At 36.0% G+C, this 21,329-nt stretch overlaps 1 protein-coding gene across 1 annotated transcript in view; it reads left to right on the top strand.

Moving 5' to 3' along the window:
- The window catches only part of Hph (HIF prolyl hydroxylase), an 87,775-nt gene extending 73,363 nt beyond the window's left edge, over window positions 1–14,412 (top strand). Inside the window, exons 2-4 of the mRNA XM_071591208.1 lie at window positions 6,912–7,171; window positions 8,281–8,351; window positions 10,270–14,412. Coding sequence (XP_071447309.1) covers window positions 6,912–7,171; window positions 8,281–8,351; window positions 10,270–10,298 — 360 coding nt within the window. The 3' untranslated portion in view covers window positions 10,299–14,412. The remainder of the gene's footprint in view (window positions 1–6,911; window positions 7,172–8,280; window positions 8,352–10,269) is intronic.
- The last annotated feature ends 6,917 nt before the right edge of the window (window positions 14,413–21,329 follow it).

Here is a 21,329-nt window from a genome sequence, read left to right as displayed (position 1 = left end):
AAAGGGTCACACTCTTAGGCATAATAGTCTTTTGAAGGTCGTCGGTGGAAGGATCCGTAGAAGGGAAGAGTTGAAGAGGAAGGTCGAGGATGTATTACGAGAAGCAAGTGATGGAAATGAGGTTTGAAATATAGAGGTTGGTTGGCAACAGGAGATAGTTTGAACAGCTGCTCCCAATAAATTATTGAAACGTGGGATTTGTACGACAAGGACGTATATGTTACAGGATTCGTTGCGTAGTAACTCAGGGGGTAGATCGTTAGGATACGGACCGTAGGGTCCCTCCCTGGTTTAGACTCGTTATGTAAACGCAGGCTTTATAAGTCCTGGAGACCAGGTCTTCCTGGGAAACTGCAAAAACTGATCCTGCCCCATACTATCTGCCATCCTGATGTGTGAATTTCATGCGTTGTAGCATAACCAGTCTTGGGGATGACCTGTGTTGTCGGTCCGTGGTAACAGAATTATTTCTAATGTTCCTCTGGAAAGTTTTTAAAAGAAATATCCAAAGACTTGATAGGTTGTAATTATGTTTCGGCCATAAAATTGGATTTGGTTATTTCGAGGCAGGATCAATGACAGAAGTGGAAGACAAACGATTGGATGCCGTTGGAAAATGGCGATTGTGGGTAATGTTGGTGGCCAAATCGGATTACGGATTGATTAAATAACGATGTTCTGGGTATAGTGAAAAGAATTATAATAAATAATACGCTAGAAAAGTCACTTGAAAGACGGAGGTATGTATTAATCGCTCACAGTTTGAGACACTTAAGGCTTATGAAGACCGCTTTTGATGGAAATGAGAAATGATTGATTAACAGAGGTAGATCCCTCGAATACGTGAAAAATAGGAAAATTAACTGATGAATTGTAACGGACCAAATCTATGAGTGAAAATAGTCGATAATTGGGATTGTTTTTTACAATTTCCGGCTACATTTTCTTTCTATCACGTTATTGCTATCGCCGGTTCATTGCTTGTCCATTCGCGAGGATTGTGATAGTGGATTTTTCGACACAGGTCTTGCAATCACCAGGTATGGGGTTATGTTCGCTTTCATATCGCAAATTGATAATTACCCACTGGTTGGTTTAAACATACGCTGTCCATCGCGTGACATACGATAAAAGTGCCCGTTAAATAGGTTCGAGATCATCCCACAAGTTGCTTTGATAACTTCGAGGGCGCACGTGCAGGTTGCGGTTAAATTGGAAGGGCTTACAGGTTGGAAGAAGAGGCCCAGGGCAAGGAATACGCATTCCGCAGTCAAGGGGAGTAGTCGCGTCTGAAGACGGCGGACGGCAGGCCGTTGAATTCGCATTGTCTTCGTAATACGTCACGCGCTAAGGAATCGTTGGTGCCCGTTGCGGTAGTACTCCGTAAGGGACCGCCCTTAAGCTTCGTAAGGCCACTTACGGTTTGTTTACCCCTCCCCTTTGTAATGTTCCGTGAGGAAAACACCCCAACCCTTTGCCTCATATTTCGTAACCACGGAATTTGAACATTAATGCATCAAATTGACACCTTTGTCTACGAAAATTGAAAAAAATAATATAGGTTTGTCGGAAGCTCTTTTCACTACGATTATGCGCGTATACTGTATCACTTCAATTGCGCGTTTTTTGCCTAAAAAACACACTGTCGTGAATGACAGCTTATTTTATTTTATTGGAATCTAAATTCATACTTCAACGTGTACAATGAAATGAAACAAATATTTTTTAAGTATCTGAAAAGACTGATAAATATTTAAATAATTCCGAAGCGAATTTCATTTCGGAGCATTTGTCTTTCCTTGGTTTATTAAATGTTAAAATAGCATGCATTAATAATTAAATTATTAATAAAATGATAGTAATAAAAATAAAAGCCAATTGAAATTCCTCCTTCATAAACAATGCTTAAAACATGTTCCTTGCGGAAGATTCCTCCTGAACCCCCGCATCCAGTGAGGAAATGACACAGTCCCTCTCATCCTCTCTCTTCAATGGCCTTGCGTACTAAACTAAGGACACCCGCGTGGATTATCACCTATGCGTTACCCTCATTCACGACCTCTCTTGGGTGAAACACATACGGGGAATATGTGGACAAGCTAACAGAAAATTAGGATTTATTAGAGGAGTATTAGGGAAATGTTGGCGATTAGGTTAAAGAGAAATGTTATCTTTCGCTGTTTAGGCCTCAATTAGAATATGCTGCTAGTATATGAGATCCTCACGAAGTTGTATTAATTGCCGAATTGGATTGCGTGCCGCGTAGAGGAGCTAGATTTGTAAAACGTTGTTATGATGAGCTTAGTGGCGTATCCAAAAAATTAGAGCAGCTAGGCCGGGGCGAATGTTAAATTACAGATTATATAAATCTCTTGCATAAAGGAGAAGGACGTCCCTATAGCAGTGATGTTCAAAGTGTATAATTACCCCCATCGTACTGCAGTATAAGAGATCATGTCAATAAAATTAGAGAGATTAGGGGTGGAACAGATAGATTTAAGGTGTCATTTTTTTCCGCCAACGATAAGGGATCAGAATAACACTCTCCGACCTCGGTATGGGTGAAGGTATTCGGGTCAAAATTAGTATGATGTGTATACACATTTTGCCACACACCCTAGCGGTGGTTTGCAGGGTACTAAAATAACAAATTGTGATAAGTCTATCGTCACGCAGAAAGCGCCTTGATTTTGTGCGTCAAACAGAAAATATATGGTACCAAACAGTAGAAGCCATTTTCCTACGTACGCCCGTTTCTTCTTTCCTACATACGCCGGGATCTACATTGCAGATGGTAATATTGATTTAAAATTGAAAATTTTCAGGGAAGGAAATGAGGTGTGACGTCCGGGCGAATGCCTTTGGTGCGATTAAGTTCGACATCGATTAGAGTGCCGTGTAAAATGGTTGTTATTATATATTAACAGCCCCACTCATTGAGTCTTTCTGTGGAAAGTTTATTTATCTCTTGCCCCTTAGATTGAATAAAAGCAAGAAATAAATTTTTTGCTGTCGTCCATTTTCTCAATGAGCAGAAAATAGTTTCGGGGATGCATATCGGAATTTTTTTCTGTTTTTGCCCAACTCTTTTGAGCTGAAGCATTGAATACAGACAGGCAGTAGTATACTATCATTTGCATATCGATCCTCAAGGCATTGGAGCACGTGAAGGTTTTTTTATTCCTCTTCAAAGGATTCAAATGAGAGAATCCGGAGACGATTTCCGTATGTCACTCTCTTGCTGTGGTGTGCCCGGAATCCTAGTTGCGTATATTGCGTCTTAACCATGAAACAACATATCGATATGCTATAATGATGCATTTCTCTATCTTCTGCTTAGAGTCTGCATTGCAGTGGCGGTACCACTATGGCACGTTGACTTCATTTAAATTTCCGTCTGAGTTTGTAAATTGAGGTTTTGGTGTTTAAAACGTGATTTGTGCTACTGTATAGGTGTGTCTTCCGAGTAAATTTATCCTCAGGTCCTTCGCCGAATCTCCATTTTTCATTGACCAATTCCTTTCAATTTCGTCAGGTCTGTTGTGTCATATTTTTTCCTCTCCTCGAAGTTCAGTGCATTTGAAACAAAACACTGAAGTTTCGCGTTCTTTCCTTTCGGTGAAGTTCTCCATGCTTCTTCAAGTATCGCCGAGATAATTCGTCAGCCTTGAAAACTAAGGGAGTATTTGTCATTTGAAAACTTCTGATATTTTTGCTGGCAATCCGGAAAAGTCGTGATTTTGGAATATTTTCTTATGCGGCACTGATCTGAATAATAAAAGACCTCAATGAAATCCTCTGTGTGGCTAAGAATTAAGACGATAGCGATGATATGAAGTACTTCTCTGCTCTAGTATTTGATTTTTTTAGGTTACTCAGTTCCTTTTGCTAAATAGCAAACATTTCTGTGTGCCCTCAAGTTGCCTAAAAATCATTTTGCGTTTGTGGGTGAATTTTAGGTTTTCTGCTTACTAATTATACATTAATATACGACTATCCTAATACGACTTCAGCGATCCTTCCCTCACCGTTGACAGTTTTCCGAGGGCATTGTTTTAGTAAAACCTGCAAAATACCATGGAAAACTAGACAAATCAGGGAAACTCTTAGAATATTGTAATATATATGTAGAGGACACCTTAGTAATCCATTGATTTTGCGCAATATTAAGTCGTCATCGGAGACTTATGCTGTTCACGAGCGATGCCGAAGGTTTTACGCTTAAATTAGCGTTTAACGGCAATGATCCTCTAAATTCCGTCCTTTGTTCGACACTTTTTTCTTGCAAGGAGAGTACCTTTTGCAATATTGGGAGATACTTTTGGAAGCGTGATATTTTGCTGAGGCGATGAATGGATTTCATGCTAAATGAAGTTGATATGTATGATCTGGGAATTACATATTGGAGAGTTTCGGTAAGACGAATAATCGGAAATGAGTGTCAGCGTGCGCATGTTCTACACAGGAAGGGGCACGTCGTCGGTTGATCAAGCGAAGCCTTAACGCTTTTTGGATTTGGTTGCAATGGTTTATATGAGGGACTCATGTAGTGAGTGGCGTGGGATAGGGAATGAATTGAATTGGTATGAATGTGGATTTGAAGTGAAAGAAATGAATCACTATAAAATAAGTCAATGGTATGTGAAGAATTAACCGAAACGATTTACCTATGACTTATACGCATCGGCTTGATGTTAAGGACTACGGAAAAAGGTGATTTCATGCGCATAATGAGGTTCTTGGAAGTGTGAAACATTCGGAGGCTAAAAAATATGACGTATAGAAAAAGTACGGAGGCATTAGACGTTCATAAGGTCTGCAAGGGTTGGAAGGTGTAAATGGATGGTAGGGCCAGATTGAGGCATTAATACAATAATATGATATTTATTCATGCCCGGAAAGGACTTCTTAGAAATTGCAGTGTTTGGAAATGATTGAGAACCAAACTGTTCTCATGGGTGGCGTTCAGTAAAACAAGGCGAGGTGTGATGGTTGAATGGTTTAATCCGTGCCGGTCGCATATGCGAATGCACGGACTGGCATGGCCGAGCCACACGCTTACGCCATCTTGGATTATGGATCGATATGGGAAGTGACGTCATCGGGGAGCACTCCCGCCATTGCTTCTTGCCCTCGTGTTGGTTTCGCGTCATGCTCGATACTGTGGACCCAGATCTATATCGACGATGTGGTTGCAAAAATTGTAGCCTCATGAACAGTCTCGCATAGTATTTTCGCTAGTTTTTCCTTAGTTGCGACCCTCTATTCCGTGCTTGCATATTTTTTACTTCCTCTTCTTCACAGTTCCTAGCGGCGGAGTTAGGGAATGTCTTTAAAAACACCTACTCATCTAATGAATCCCTATTTGGGTGCTACGGACCTCATTCCTGGCTTCGGTATAATCAAAACCTTCAGTTTATTTATTCCGCATAGTACTGTAAAGACGCAGAAGTTGTTTTGGTTATACCGTGAGGCAGTTCTAACTTCTTTTTTTTCGTAGAATAACGTTTAACTTATAAGTCACAGAATCCAACTGAAGTTCCAACTTGTATTTTCACCAGTAGCTGACATTTTTCTATACCATTCGTGTAGTGTTTTCCAAAATTTGCCCTTGAAGTTTGACACAAATTTGGATTTTTTAAATTTGAATATTCGTAAGGTTCAGTAGTAGTTCTAGTTCGAAAAAGAACCGTTCTCGCGGAATGCCTGAGCGTCACCAAGCGCCTTCACTCTTTAAGTATCTATGATACATATGGCTGATTTCCCAGACACCGCCCAATTCTCTCGCAAATTTTGACGGAAACAGTGCTAACGCTTTTGAGTTGACCATGTCTTGACTTTCTTAAAAATCAATCATTCAGATTTAATCCGGGATTTTTTAAATAGTACTTTCGATCTGATTTGTATTTTTTGACCCATATTCATTGCCATTCACTATTATTCCAATACATTGGCATTCAATGTGACGACATTAATAAGCTGTTAATTTACCATTAACTGTCTCGAAATTCATTAATTATACAAGCTTGATCATCTCGAGAAGAAGTGGAGATTTTTCTAACATTGGACCATAAGAATTATCCTTAGTCATGTGCTCTTATCCCTTTATATTGGTTGAATTGTTGTACCTGCATTTAATAGTTCTCCTGTACTAGTTTGCATAGGACCTTGACTTCAGTATGGGATTAAAATGTAGAGCATTTATACCTGCTAACATTGGTTGGAAAATTTGAATTACTTCTTCTAAAATTCATTTCCTTTGCTACAAGTATTGTGTATCTTATAAGAGAGAGCACTTGAAGTGTAATAATTAACTAATCCATTGTATGAAGGGAATTGTGATGAGTTAAAATTACTTTACATTTAAGAACTTAAATAGGAAGCCTGCAATGAAACCGATTAGAAATTTATCCGAGACTTTAAAGGAATTTCAGAGAAGTTTGAGCACAGTTCATACCCAAACAGTTGCTTAAACCTAGATCCCATGTTGAAGCATACAAGCATATTCATTACTGTTCATAGTTAGCGCACTGATAGAGGTTTCTAATGACTATAAATGAATTGTAACATTTATTGTCTACTACCACCCATAGCATATAAAATCTTAATATGTAAGAGATTTAGCTGTAAAAATTTTGTTTAATGTTTCTAGAAGCCTTGTAAATTTAATGTAGCCTCAAGGAATAGGGGAATAGGGTCTTAACATAATTTATTGTTTCCATTAATATATGATAGAATTTATCAAATTTTAAAGTTCTATAAGTCCTATAAAACATTTAGAAATTGTATTTGGTAGTTTATGTAAAGGACGTTGGATTGACGTACAACCATCAAATAGCTCTGGTTATCACACAGGAGAGGATCCAATATGCTTGCATTGCGCTGATAGTATGATCTTTGGTTGTTTTCAGGCAATGGTGGCCTGCTACCCTGGCCATGGAACCCATTATGTGAAGCATGTGGATAATCCCAATCGTGATGGTCGATGTGTCACGGCTATTTATTACCTCAATGAGGACTGGGATGTCAAGCAGAATGGTGGACTCCTGAGGATATTCCCAGAGGGATGGAGTGATCAAGTGGCTGACATTGAACCCGTCTTTGATAGAATACTATTTTTTTGGTCCGATCGACGAAATCCCCATGAAGTCCAGCCAGCATATAAAACTAGGTTGGTATCTAACTTTGAATGCCTGTCGTACTCTCTCTTGTATGGTGAATATATACATGCATTTATTCAAGGAAATCAGCATTCCCACGGTCAAGATGATAAGTACTGAAAATGTAAACATTTTCTAAGCACTCTTCTTTCTTTTGTGGGTGTTAAAAACCCTGAGCAAGGTTGCAGATAGGAAGTCTCTAGAAGAGAATGGAAATTTCTAATGTTGTAACCGAAGGTTTGTTGTTTTCCTTGATTCCTACTTAGTACCTATTACAAAAATTTAAAACTATGCATTTTCATGTGAGCTAGAAAACATGAGAATACCTGGAGTGTGCATGACAGGAGTATGTTGCATTGTTTTTGGTGTTTTCCTTGATAATAATTGTATTATTTAGTTCAACTTTAAAATTTCAGATAATGTAGTGTTTCATTCCCTGCCAGTTCATTTGATAAGCTAAGTCTTAAAAATGTCCCTTTTTTAAGATTTTAGAAGAGTCATGCTATATGTTTGACACCTTTTAGGAACAGAAGTTTATTTGATTGCTATTAAAAGGTAGTCACAATAGCCTTATGGGTGTTGGCCAAGTTATGATGATTTCTTCGGTCTCCCCCAGCTGAACTCAACCAATGTGATTTTCTGTGTAACAAAACCTGTACTGTGGTAGGTAAAGGTGCAGAACCCTCTGTCGCATACCATGACAGATGACATATTTTCCCCTACCTGTCCACCTGATCTTTTTGAAGATTGGTTTTAAATGTAAGCATCTACAAAAACTGTTTTTGAGCACATGAACTATAATTCTAGTCTGCTATTACCCTATTGCGTAGGACTGACTGAAAAGTTTTACTGGATTACCCTAGGATTCATATGCTCCTTATGCATTTTAATTAAATTTTAGCTGGCTGGGACAACTCAATGACTAGCTTGTCATCATTAGAGAACCATGATCACAATGGCTCAAACCGAGTATTTTTTTGTGAATTAATTCCAGTTACACATAGAACTCTGAATTACCTCTGCTTTCACTGAGATACATTTTATTTTATTCATGCACAATAGATTTTCATTTTGCCTGGGAAATATGTTTCCATTAATCATTAATATTTTTGTTTGACAGATATGCCATTACACTCTGGTATTTCGACGCAGTGGAACGAGAAGATGCAAGGAGGCGTTTCCAAATGGAAAGTGAGTTGGGTTTGATTTGTTGTTTATATTACATTATAGTTGCTTATGTTTTCGCACAAATTTCTGCCAATTCAATTCAACGATTCTGCTATATTGAAATATGTATGATTTGCTCATGTTATGTCGTTGAGTTTTAGTGATTATCCATAGTTCCTCCCAATGTGTGGTGATATCAAGTTGTGATTGAATGCCCTGTAAAGGCAGTTTCTGAAACCCCAATTTTAACTTAAATCCTCCCTTCAATATACCCTATCTATTCTGGCACACTTAAAAGTCTCAAGACGATGCTGTAGAATCAGTTATTATTTGAATGATAATTTAAATCCATTGATAAATATTGCACAACTCCAGATTAGTTTTGGAGAAGATTTGCAAGAGAGTGTTAGCTAGGTTGTTCATGTAGAAGACTGTATCAACCAGCCCTGGACCCCATCTATTATCCCAGAGGTTACAGGTTCATATCTCACTTGGGGGTATTTCGTTTTACCTAGGACTTATGTATTTGTGATTGTCCATGTTGTTGTTGTTCAGTTAATAATCTGATGTTGATTAATGTCCAAAATGTTGCTTTTTCTGTTTCTGGATAAATAAATAAATATTAAATAAAAACAGTGCAAAGAAATGATTGATGGTTTCTGGCGTAACTTTATGGAACTGATTCATTATAAATAAATGAAAAGACTAACTTTGTAGTTCCACACGTCACAAAGGGTCGTGTGAATAAATTGTTCGTGTGGAACTACAAAGTTAGTCTTTTCATTTATTTACAAAGAAATGATCTAAATAAAACTCAAAGGCATGAATGCAGCCAATCTGTGTGGTGTGATCAGGAATTGATTTTGGGCATGTAGAACTGCTATGAAAAGGAAGTAACAAATAACTTTCTGTTTTCACAGATTTGTAATTTTATTACCACAGTGTAGAGAAACTTTTCAGCGATAAAAAATCCTATTCTGCGGAAATGTGAAGTTTTTTGTTACTTCATTTGCCATTATAATGAAACCCTGCAAATTTTTGGTCTCAATTATCTTCCAAATACATTTCTGTATTTGTATGCATGATTTTTAAATTGACTAGAGTTTTTTGGTAATTATGACCAAGGCATTTGACCTGTGGTCATAATTATCCTTGTTTTCTGTTTCCAAGTTACTAAGTCCAGGAAGTCATTCCTGACAGTTGATTTTAGAGTGTGAATTTTCACCACTGTCATTACGAGCTACTGCTCTGTTAACTCCAGTTCCTTTTGAAGTTAAAAAGAGAAGCAAAAAGAAGAAATTAATGTATTCATTGCTTTATCCATGTGTGTATTCACTGTGAATTACATTCCAAGAAATATTTTGTGATTTTGCTCTTTGAGAGAACTTAGATTATGTATGGATATGTTATTACACATTTGCATGAAGGACCCATTAAATGAGATAGGCAGTTAAATTAAGCTCAAAGAGTACCTCCTGAATATCTTCTAAACTTAAATGGCATAAAGACATTTGCTGATAAATGAAAATTAGTCTCCTAGTATCAGTGATGGAAGTCTTCTTTCCTTGGAATTGTAATTTTTACTCAATATAATAGGTGTTCAACTGTGCCAGTGTTTACACATTCCTTACTAATTGAAATGAAGAAATCATGAGAGATTACTGTTGTTATAGCTGAAAAATAAATTCTACATTCTTTAAATTTTGTCCCATTACATTGTCTTATATGATGAAATAGTAATACTAATTGAATGCATGTTTGCATTGGTAGCAACTCATCGTGCCCTCACATCCCATCACATATCCCATGGACAGGATGCGTGGAAAACTAATCCCAGGGATAAATTTTTCATGCCCATTGAATTAAATATATTCCCTTGTGAAAACTAACTATATTAAGCTATTGTCTCACCTATAATCAATTCATTTTGTGTCTTTTTCAGGGGAGCTGAAACCTCAGTTGAAGCAGTGACAGTCCAAAAAGTGTGTTTTTTTCACTTCTATAAGAAAAGAATTGAGCATGTGGTTTGTGATGGCACTGACTGTTTTCTGCCGCTGTCTCTCTGTAAGGAAAGAAGCAAAGGAACTCGTGTGCATTGCTGTGTGATCGGATCAGAGTTCCTCTATGAGTATTTCATCATTTGCTAGGCTTCGAGCCACTGTCATGGGAGAGATCACTTTTGTTTCCAAGCTGTAACGTCATCAATGTATCCAATTTGGAAGATTGTTTGCGAAAAGGTGACATGTCATTAAGCTTGAAGAATCTGGGACTGAATTTTAAGGAGTATGCAGCATCAAGTTTTTTTTGTTCAGTCACCCCTGCAAGTTTGGTTTATATGCCAATCGAACGTGATGATGTTATTATGCCCAACAATTATGTTTCTAAATAGTAATCTGATGTTTGTTGAAGAGATCACTTCTCACACAGTGCTAATGTATCCACTATCGAATTGAATTTACAATGTATGAAGAGGACAGTACAGTGTAACCTCTATAAAATGAAACCTCATGGTACCCAAAAAAAAAGTGCTTTCTCTATTAAATTCTCATTAACTTGGGGAGAAGGGAATATTAAATCTTCAAAGCTGTCATTATTTTCTAAAGGAAATCATATGTGTCATCAAACATATTTTCCTGATAATAGCCTGTAGTGAAAACAATTTCAAGTGAATTTCAAATAAGCAAATGCGCGTTCTAGACTCTTACCTTTGTTATCAGTGTTAGTCATCCTGTTTCTAATTTTGTATTTAAGTTTGAGTGAATTTTCCATGGCAGCCAAATTAGAATTATGGTATCATTGCTAAATTGTCTCTATGGAAAGGAAACAGTCCCAGTAAGTCAAGACATTTCTGATGAGAGCTGTTGTGCACATATTTAATAACTTTTGTCTGTTTATTTATAGTTTTGCTTTGTGATGAGTTTGACTCTGGTAAAACACTGTTAGTGTCCCAAATACATGAAGTTATGAGTGCACAACAATGTATTGCCGTTTAATGCTTTTTGGTGTGAAGAAAATAATTTTGATGAAAGCATCTCTCTGACAAAGCAAAGATGTTTTAATCCTGAGGATGTATTCTGAAACATTTTTTTTCTCATTACGTGTATGTACCTGACAAATGATTATTCTTAAATAAGAAATGTTGTTCACTGAATGCCATGGCATAAATGAAAACAATATGAGCATCTCTTGTTAGGAAGTAATTGGACCGTATTAATATTCACAATATTATTTTATATTAAATATAATGTGTAATTAATTCACTCCAAGAAATCAGTTTAGTGGTTGATAACTACCGACATAATCTTTAAAGTACTCTGAAGAGGAAAAATAAAGCTATGAAAACACCTAACTTCAACATTTGTCATTATCAATTAGACAATAAACCCCGAATTGACTCAAAAAGAGTGGCTTGTTCTTTCGATTGATTGCAGTCGAAAAAGGTTCATTAATTTTTATCATCATTCACTGATACCCTGCCAGCTCCGTGTCTATAACTTCAAGGCCTATTTGTGCAAAATACTTTGCTCTCTTCTTGAAATTCAACATGATATCTGCAGGATTGTAACACATGCATTCATCAACTTCCTTCCACCAGACTTAAAACTGTGCAGGATCCAAATTGGCTCAATATCGAAAGATTGATAGTTATTCAATGTCAATTTTGAAATCCAAGCAATTATTTCCAATAATCCCAAGGCCTGAAAACCTGGTGTGTTTAAAGCAGGAACAGTTGTAAATTCGTTCTTCCAACAGCAAAAGATCAATGTAATTGCAAATGAACAAGAGTATTTTATACAATATTTCAATTGCAATGTGACTGCAAAAGTCCCACAATATCAGGTACGTGAAAATTACAATAGCCAAATTTTTCTGGATGAAAATTATGGAGTTAATCAATTGTTCAGACTATCATGCTATGAAATGTCTTTATATTCATTTTTGTGTGGTTACACTGTACCTACCCAGTTTCTTGAAACTATCAGAAACTGAGAATCCAATCATCAAAATTGATTCACCCACTGTGCAACTCAGATTGGTAATGTTTTTTTTCATGATTACCATTCATAGCAACTTATATGATGTCACATGAAAGATTTTGGATATAAATGATACTGTTTTAAATAAGCATATAGGGTATAAATGTACTCGGCTTTGCTTCATCAGTTAGCATGAAAGCTGTATGATGTAATTGGTGCAGAATATAAATTCCATGCAAATTACAAGCTCTTCATCTATGGATGACTGTGTTGGCTCGTATAATTGTTTAAAACTTTGAATTTCTAATGTGACATCATTCGTGCTATCCAAATCTTTCATTTATTCCTGGTTTGACTTTTTTCTCATAGAAATACTCAAAAAGCAAATAATGACATGTATTTCAACTACAAGATGATGAAAAACTATTTTTGTGCTATAAATATGATATTTAATTTTAATATTTATTTTACAGCCTTTGGATTTTTCAGTTAGCCTAATTTATGGGACTTAACCTTTGAGTGAAAATGAAATTTCAAATTTTTCCCTCATTGTGTACCTTGTGTTGTAACATTTTTGAGTTGCTTCAACTTGCTAAGTAAACATAACCTAGTAATGTTATTTTAAATGCATAAGTAATTTATTTCATCGGTCATTTGAAATTTCTGTACACCTCAGATTAAACTTAATTTTTTTTTCACTGCTTTGAGGTAGTCTATTCAACATTAATCCCACTTTTTCGCACACAAAAACACATATTACATTAAGCTTATTATTAAATACAGTTCCCATTACTCAACCTTTTTGAATAAAGGCAATATGCATATTGTTAGTAGCATTTTATGGGGGAATTGTGTGTCAATAAATTTTGTATGTATGGTACATGAAAATGTTGTGTAATCAGCAGCTACTGAATTTTTTATTTACATTAGTGTCCCATATGCTTCACAATAGTCTCTATTGATTCAGTGGTGAATGCTTTGTGTTGGAGATTTTATAATGTATCCAAGGAAATAATGCCAATCTGCATTCTGTGTATCCAGCATTTGCCTTTAGAAGGGGAAGAATATCGTAGGTTTTTTTGCCATTTGCATGATGCCATCGGTGACACACATTCTGGCTATCTTAATTTAAACATCTCAAAAAACTTTTGAAATAGCTATCTTTGCAAAATTATCAAATATCTAGTTTATCTCAAATGGTAGTGACAATAGAGTTTAAGAATGCTTTTGTTATTACTTTTCAATACTCATGACAAAATTAATGAAATCTTTTCTTGAAAATTAAGTTTTTTTTTTAAAGATTGCCAGGCTTGAGAATTGACAAGATGTACAGTACAGTATAGTTTACGGAGAAAACTTCCCATCTCTGTGGGAAAGTGGGAGTTATGTATGGAAATATTTATTTTGTGATACACGCTCATATTATTGCATATATAATGTGCCTAATTCCTTGCATGGCATTATATATAAATATATATCCTAATGAATTTGTTTCAAGTGCTTGTTTATTTCATAAAATGCAGGTTTTCAAAACTATTAATGATGAAATGTGGATTTGGCTCTTAATCTCAATTTATATGAAAAAATATATTGATGATTTTGATTAATTGTTTTTTATTTATGTTGAATATTGATTGATGAATTTAATGGCAAAAAAGTATAGTAGTAACATATCAAGAATAATATCATCATTGGATTTTCATAGTAACACTTTTTAGTGAATAGTTTTATTATTGAATCCAGGTAATGGTGCGTACCTTCCCCAAATTATGTTAACTATCCTCCATTCTGGTTATAAAGAAAGTTTTTATGACTATTTTGGTCATTCGTTAAGTATCTACTGATTTGACATATTAAAGTTAAGGGAACTGATCACAATTTCCCCGAATGTTTTATCCTCTATTCTCTGCAAAGGGAAAGATATCCTAATTCATGAATCTTTTGCTTAGGTTATCCTACAAAATTCAAAGGCTATCTAATTTCATATTTCTACAAATATTGTATATGTAATGTTAATAAGTTGTAAAAATGTCTGAATATGTTTATATACATTGTACATAATCAAAGTGTGTTGTTTAAAGCATTTAATACATTTTTGAACATTATCATTTCTTTAGTTCTTATTTTTTCTCTTGACCTGACATCGTCACTCTAAATTCCATTTTTCAGATAGTTTTAAACAGATTATTATTTGATTGTCTGCTTGCATGTAGAGTTGCCCCAATACCCAGCATAATTGTGAGTTGATGCAGTTTCAATATTAGGAATAAAGTGAAATTGGATGTAGTGTGATGGTGGAAGTCTCTCTCTGCCGCAGCTACAAAACCAATGGTAATGGTTGACCCTCAGGGGCACTTGTAGGCACTCAGAAATCCCAACCTATCCTTTGGCTGACAGTGGAAATGAACATGTTGTTCATTGTTGTTCTAGAATAAGTAAGAGTACTGATGCTTCATTCATACAAAAAACATTTAAAGAAAAGAGCTCTTTTGTTTCTGGTTTCCATTTGTAACTCTTGTCATGGGTAAAATTTTATATATATCATATTTCTTGGGCAACTGTTTAGTTTGCAAAACTGTAAACTTCAAAATGTCAACCATTAAAAGTGTGCGTATCACATTGAATTACATATGAACTTTACTTGGGTGAAATGCATCATTATTAGCTTCATTGAAATTTTGGGAAGTTGTTATATTTTTGTGGCTTTAAAATTAAGTTCTCATCTACTTGTCATAATTAAGCAGTCTTAGCATACAGGAAGAGAAATAGCCAAGGCCACTTGATGAATCTTTGGGTCCCTATGAAAAATACAGGCCAAATTGGTCCCATTTCAGCTCCTTTGACTGCTAACTCTCCTTTCATGCCCGGTCACAAGAGGGAGCGAATTCTTCTAATTAGTTACCTTAATTTTTTTATTACCATGAATTCATTGACATTAATAAAATAATAATGAAAGTAGCTAGCAAAGAATTATAACAAACCTATTTAAAATTATTCAAGAGTGCATGTAGGATTTCAATCATGAAGGTATGAGAAATTTAGAAAGAGATTTTAACCATCCAAGTTTCTTCCTCTTAATGTGATATTGTGAAAATTTAATACTCTTAGAAGAATTTCCTATATGCATCTTGCATTACCATGGTTGAATCTGCATATTTATAATATTTTTGTATCCGAATCCAATATGTATGAATAGATTTCTTTCTCTGCTACCTTCCTTTCTCTCAGTAGCCATCGGAAGACTAGCTAAGTATTATGCCCGAAATTAGTCTGATATTTTTAAAGGCATTGCTAACTTTCGCTGCTACCTATCTCATATAATCCACAGTAAGTTCAAGCTCTTGTGGTTCATGATTAAGACCTTTTTGCACAGTATTCACCTGCATTGTAAAGAAGGCAGTGTCATTGGAGATAGTCATGGCATGAGATGGGGTGAAATACCATAGGAAATAGAACAACTATATTATCCTGTTTGGATATTCTTTCAGCAACCTGTCAGTAATTTCTATGGTAGTATATATCTTAATAACTTAAGTGAATTTTAAGGTAACAATCAGCTTGACAAACATTTTTCAAAATCCCTGATTCTGAAGTTCATGCTGATATTTCTGTGACAGTATTTGGAAATTGGTAAAAATGAAGTAAAGAAAGAGCCTCTCCATGTTATTGTATGGGTGAGGGATTTGGGTATGGCAGGATAAATCAATAGGGAAGAGGTGAGATACTTGAGCATTTGTGGTGAAAATAGGAGAGAGAGAGTGTGAGAAATGGGTGGGTCATAAAATAATGTGGATTGATTATATTGGTAATAAGCAAGGGTGAACTTTAAGTGTGATGCGCTGGTTTGATAATGTTGCAAGAATGAAGAATACTTGAATCGCCAACACGCGTATGAGAGAAGAGTATGTAGTTTGATACGAAGAGATCAATGGAAAAGACAAGGCTCTATGTGGTCAAAGAGGCTCCTAAGACAAGGAATATAGAAAATTTCAGGGACAGAAAATTATGCACGACTGGAGCTGGGATGAAAGTAGCCAGCAAGGATGGGGAAGTATGAAGATGTTAGCAAAAGGGAGTAAGTTTCCTTTGTTTACCTCTCACACCATGCCTTCAATGAAATGGGTTGGAGTGTATATCATATCATGCAGCAAGTAATTCTCATCACTGCCTCTTGAGATTTAGTTCTCATCTCACTTCCCCTTCCATAGGTAGGTATCAGAATGGAGTAAGTTAGGGAGATGACTCATACATTTGATAAGTACTCCATTGTTCCATAGTAAGTAATTTCGTTGCTTGGTCTGGCATCTTCCAGCATGGATCCTATGCTTCTGTCAACATCTAATAATTATAATATTATACAGGATGCGACAAGATAACTTTTTTGAAATGTGCACCAACCAGGCTGTAGAGGTCATAGCTAGGTAAGAGTGGTCTCATTCAACTGCCAGGGTTCTTAAGTTTTTCCCCACCCCAGTCAGTCGCCATCATGTATTGGAACAGTGAGGAGTGTGCATTTGCCGTCAAGGCGTACTTTTCCAATGGATGTTCAGTGATTGCAACCCAGCAGGTCTTCTGAAATCGCTTCAATATAGCCCTGTTGAGCCGTGTGCCGGACCAGATATTAATTGTTACATAGGTCACTACATTCAGACAAACAGCAAGTGCGACAAGACGAAGAAATGGAGTCCATCGGCACATCAGATCACCTAAGAACATTGAGGTAGTGAGAGCCACCATCTTGCAGATCCCCGCAGCGTTCTGCGCGCAAACATGCATCAGCCCTTGGACTTTCTGATCATTCATTGAGGCGAATTCTTCACGATGACCCCCATTACCATCCTTACAAGTTGACGATCATGCAGGAATTTTCCAAACATGGCTTCAATTCTCGTAGGAATGCATGTGAGGCTCTTCTCGAAAACGTTCCTGAGGATGCAATTGTGTTGTCCAGTGACTAAGTCCATTTTCATGTGAGTGGATAAGTGAACAAACAGAACATGCACTACTGGGCAGACACCAATCCCAGGGAATTTCATCAAATGCTTTTGCATTCACCTAAAGTCACAGTGTGGTGTGCAATTACCTCAGTGGTGTTGTTGGTCCATGGTTTTTTGAAGAAAATGAGGTCAGAGTGACAGTGAATTCAGACCGGTACGTTAACATGTGTTTTTCCATGACTTGATGAACTGGACTCAGGGGACATTTGGTTCCAATAAGACGGAGCAACTGCTCACACTTCAAAGGCATCAATGGCTGTATTTAGGGAACACACCACGAAGTGCCTCATCTCAATAAGGGGCGATTTGGAGTGGCCAGCCCACTCTTCCAATTTGGCCTCTTGCAATTTTTTTTTGTGCGTTTTTTTGAAATCCTCATTTATATCAACCGTCCAAGGACCCTACAAGACCTGAAGGACAAACATCCAGGCAGAAATTGCCAACATACCAGCTGCCATGCTGGTAAGGTTCATGACAAATGCCAGAAATTGGCTTATTGTGCATGGACAATGGGAGACTTCACCTACCTAAATTGATTTTCCAAACTATGTAAAACAAGACTTTAATTTTAAAAAAATAATAAAAGATTGTTTCATAAAATGGGTTTTATTGAATTTTGAAAAATGGTAATTATGTTGCTGCACCCTGTAATGTATTCATTTTGGTAAATGGTACCGCCATATTAAATGTCTTCAATGTATTACCCAAGATATAGGCATAAATTCTCAAATGTGATGAAGATTGTTCAAAGGAATTCATCAGATGAGTAAAATGGGTTATCAAGTAACCAGGTATATGCCCTACTTTTGAAATTAAGGATACAATCGGATTTCAACCGAGTTGGACAGTTAGTTCTACAATCAAATCTTCACATTATGAAATGAGTTGCAAGTTGAGTACAGTTGGCAATAAGAAGTATTAAAGTCGCTTTACCCCTAATGGTGTAGTATGTGAGATCTTACTTGGTTAGATTTTAGAGTAACTTTCACATGAATTAGAGCCTTAAAGATATATAAACTAAATAGTCATGATTCCATACCTAATGAAAAAAAGGTTTGCAGGATTCATGAGGTGGAATGTGAGAAAGAGAGCTCTCCATTGTGGTAGCCCATCTGTGAAATCATCCTTCCCAAATACACATGTACTTGAACATTTCTGTCTTCTTCAAATATTCATCTTTTATCTAAATAAGACCCTATTCACCCCACATAGCTTTTGATAACTAACACTTCACACTTTTCTTGGCTGAGCATTAGATGATAATTTCTTGCCATTTCTGTTTAGATGTAGTATACCTGTTCCTGGAACTATTTATAGCCTTCCTATATAACATATAATTCACCCCACACACAGATGTAATATGCAAGTGGTACACCTCTCCTGATATTTTCCTCTATCTCACAGCTGACTTTCAGCAGAACTGCACTCATTACTATTTTTAAAAGTTGGAATTTCTATAAAATATGGAAGGCCAAGAAAATTCCAAAAGAATTGAAATCAGTTATCATTACATCATTGTTCAAGAAAGTAGTTCTCCTACTACAGAGAGATTGCATTGACATTGAATTGTAGGAACAAGCAATTTCTAGAAAAATTAAATCTGTGATAGAAGCAATGCTGACAGAGAAACAATATGGATTCCTTAAGATATATGCACAATAGCTCTGGTTTTCAGTCTTAAATTGGCTGATTGAAAAATACTAGGAACACAACAGAGAATTTTGAATGTGCTTTGTGGATATCAAGAAAGCCTTCAATGTTGCCAAGCCCTGTATTGAAAACAATCTAAAAACTATTGTCTCCTCACTCAGAAACAAATCCAGTACTGGCCCTGATGAAATTCCTGGTAAAGTTGTTCATCATTGTTTTGAAGCCATAAAAGCACCCCTTTTATTTTTAATTAACGAATCTTTGATACAAAGGATTTTCCCATCCCAATTAAAAGAATCAAAAGTAGTGCCCATTTATAAAAACCATGGCTGTGTTAATGATTTGAACAACTACAGACCAATAGCCATCCAAAATACATTTACTAAAATATTCGAAAAAGCCATATATATGCAAATAGCATCTTATCTCGAAAAAAACTTACTACTTTCAAATTCTCAGCATGGATTTAGATCTGAAAGGTCTACCACAACTGCCATATGTCAGGCAATCAACAGCATACTTAATTCATTAGATGCTAAACGCAAAACTCTTGGAATGTTTTTTGACTTGTCCAAGGCTTTTGATAATGTTAACCACAATAGACTACTAATTATTCTCAATAGAAAAGGAATTAGAGGAATTCCTCTGAACTGGATGAAGTCCTATATTCATAATCGCACTCAGAAAGTAGAGTTATCAGTTGATGGGTCAAAATATTCATCTGAAGCATACCAAGTTAACAAAGGTGTTCCGCAAGGCTCAACCCTTGGGCCACTCATCTTTCTGGTATATATCAATGACCTACCCAACTGCTTACCAAATAATCATGGAATAATACCAGTGCATATGCTGATGGCACTAATGTAATAATATCAACACAAACATATCCCAGCCTTGTGGAAAAATCTAAGTCTGTCACACATGCAATAAACGAGTGGTGTACAGACAACCTTCTCAACTTAAATGTAAATAAAAGTAAAATAGTATACTTTACACACAATAAGAACGTGTCAGAAGACCTGCAGGTAAAAATTAATGACCAATCAAATAAGCATGTGAGGGAATGTAAATTTCTAGGTATTTCTCTGTGTGCAAAAATTTCTTGGGATATGTATGTAGAAGCCCTTCAACATAAACTCAGTTCAACTTGCTACTTATTAAGACACCTGTATGAAAGTAAAACTGTATTACTCAATTTATAATATGGGGAAATTTATTCAAATATAACCTACAGTATATTTGGGATCAGCTGCTATTTCTCAAACCATCTTTAAAATGCAAAACAAAGCTATTAGAATCATCTCCAGGAAACCTCACAATGCTCCATCAAGGCCTATTTTCCATGAATTAAATTTGCTACCACTCCCATTCATCTACATTATGTTTTTAATTCTATATATAAAAAATAACATTGGCATCTATTCTCTTCGCTCTGCCTATCATCATCATTACACCAGAGGAAGGAATGAGATCCATTATGGGAAAATAATAACTAAAGCATTGAAATTAGGACCCAATGAAATGGGTACCAGATTTATGTAACAAACTACCCAAAAGTATAAAGGATACAAAGGGACCTGCTGCATTCAGGCATAAATTAAAAAGATATCTACAGTGCAATATGTTCTAGTTGTTTGATGAATATCTCAACAATATTTCCGACCAGTAAGTTTATACTTTTAGTTTCTATCAATGGTCATGGTCAGATTCATGTTGGTGATCAATGATTTTTCTGAATTTGATATTTCATGTGCATGTTACAGCCAATTTTCATGGGTTTGTGCCAAACATTATGTAACTGTGAGCATCATTTCTTTTATGTATCTTAATTGAGCCTGTGTCTTTGCTCCTTTTTGACCTGCCTCATATCATGTGCATACACCACCCACCTGGTGTTTTTGTATTGTGATCTCTGGGCAAATAAAAAGTAATAATGATAAAGTAATAATGACAGGTACAGATTATTGATGGCATGAAGGAACATTTGCAAGTTCATTTACAAGTTTCTTTTCATCACCTACTATGTTCCAAGCTATTCTTGCCCGCCCATACCTGAAATAGAAAGATGTGCAGATAAAATATTAAAATGGGGTAGGCTTTGACGGCTATAATGATGGATTGCCCACTCCCATGTTAAGACTTTAAAGACAAAACTACGATGTGGTAACATTCTTGGTTGATAAACAACACTGGCATCACGTGACTTGCTGTAACTAATATTTCATCTTATATATAGTATATTCATCATATTTTCTATACCTTCATTCATATATTATTAATTTTCTCAATTATTTATTTAAATTTATAACCAAAGTAAAGCCCCAACATTAAGAAACAATTTGGGTGGTGTGCACAGGTAAGAAAAATTATGCATTGTC

The sequence above is a fragment of the Hetaerina americana genome, unplaced genomic scaffold (assembly GCF_022747635.1).
Source record: "Hetaerina americana unplaced genomic scaffold, ioHetAmer1.1.p SCAF_44, whole genome shotgun sequence".
In the NCBI taxonomy this organism is placed as follows: domain Eukaryota; kingdom Metazoa; phylum Arthropoda; class Insecta; order Odonata; family Calopterygidae; genus Hetaerina; species Hetaerina americana.
The sequence above is the reverse complement of the archived record's forward strand: the minus strand, read 5'-3'. Positions and strand labels throughout refer to the sequence as shown.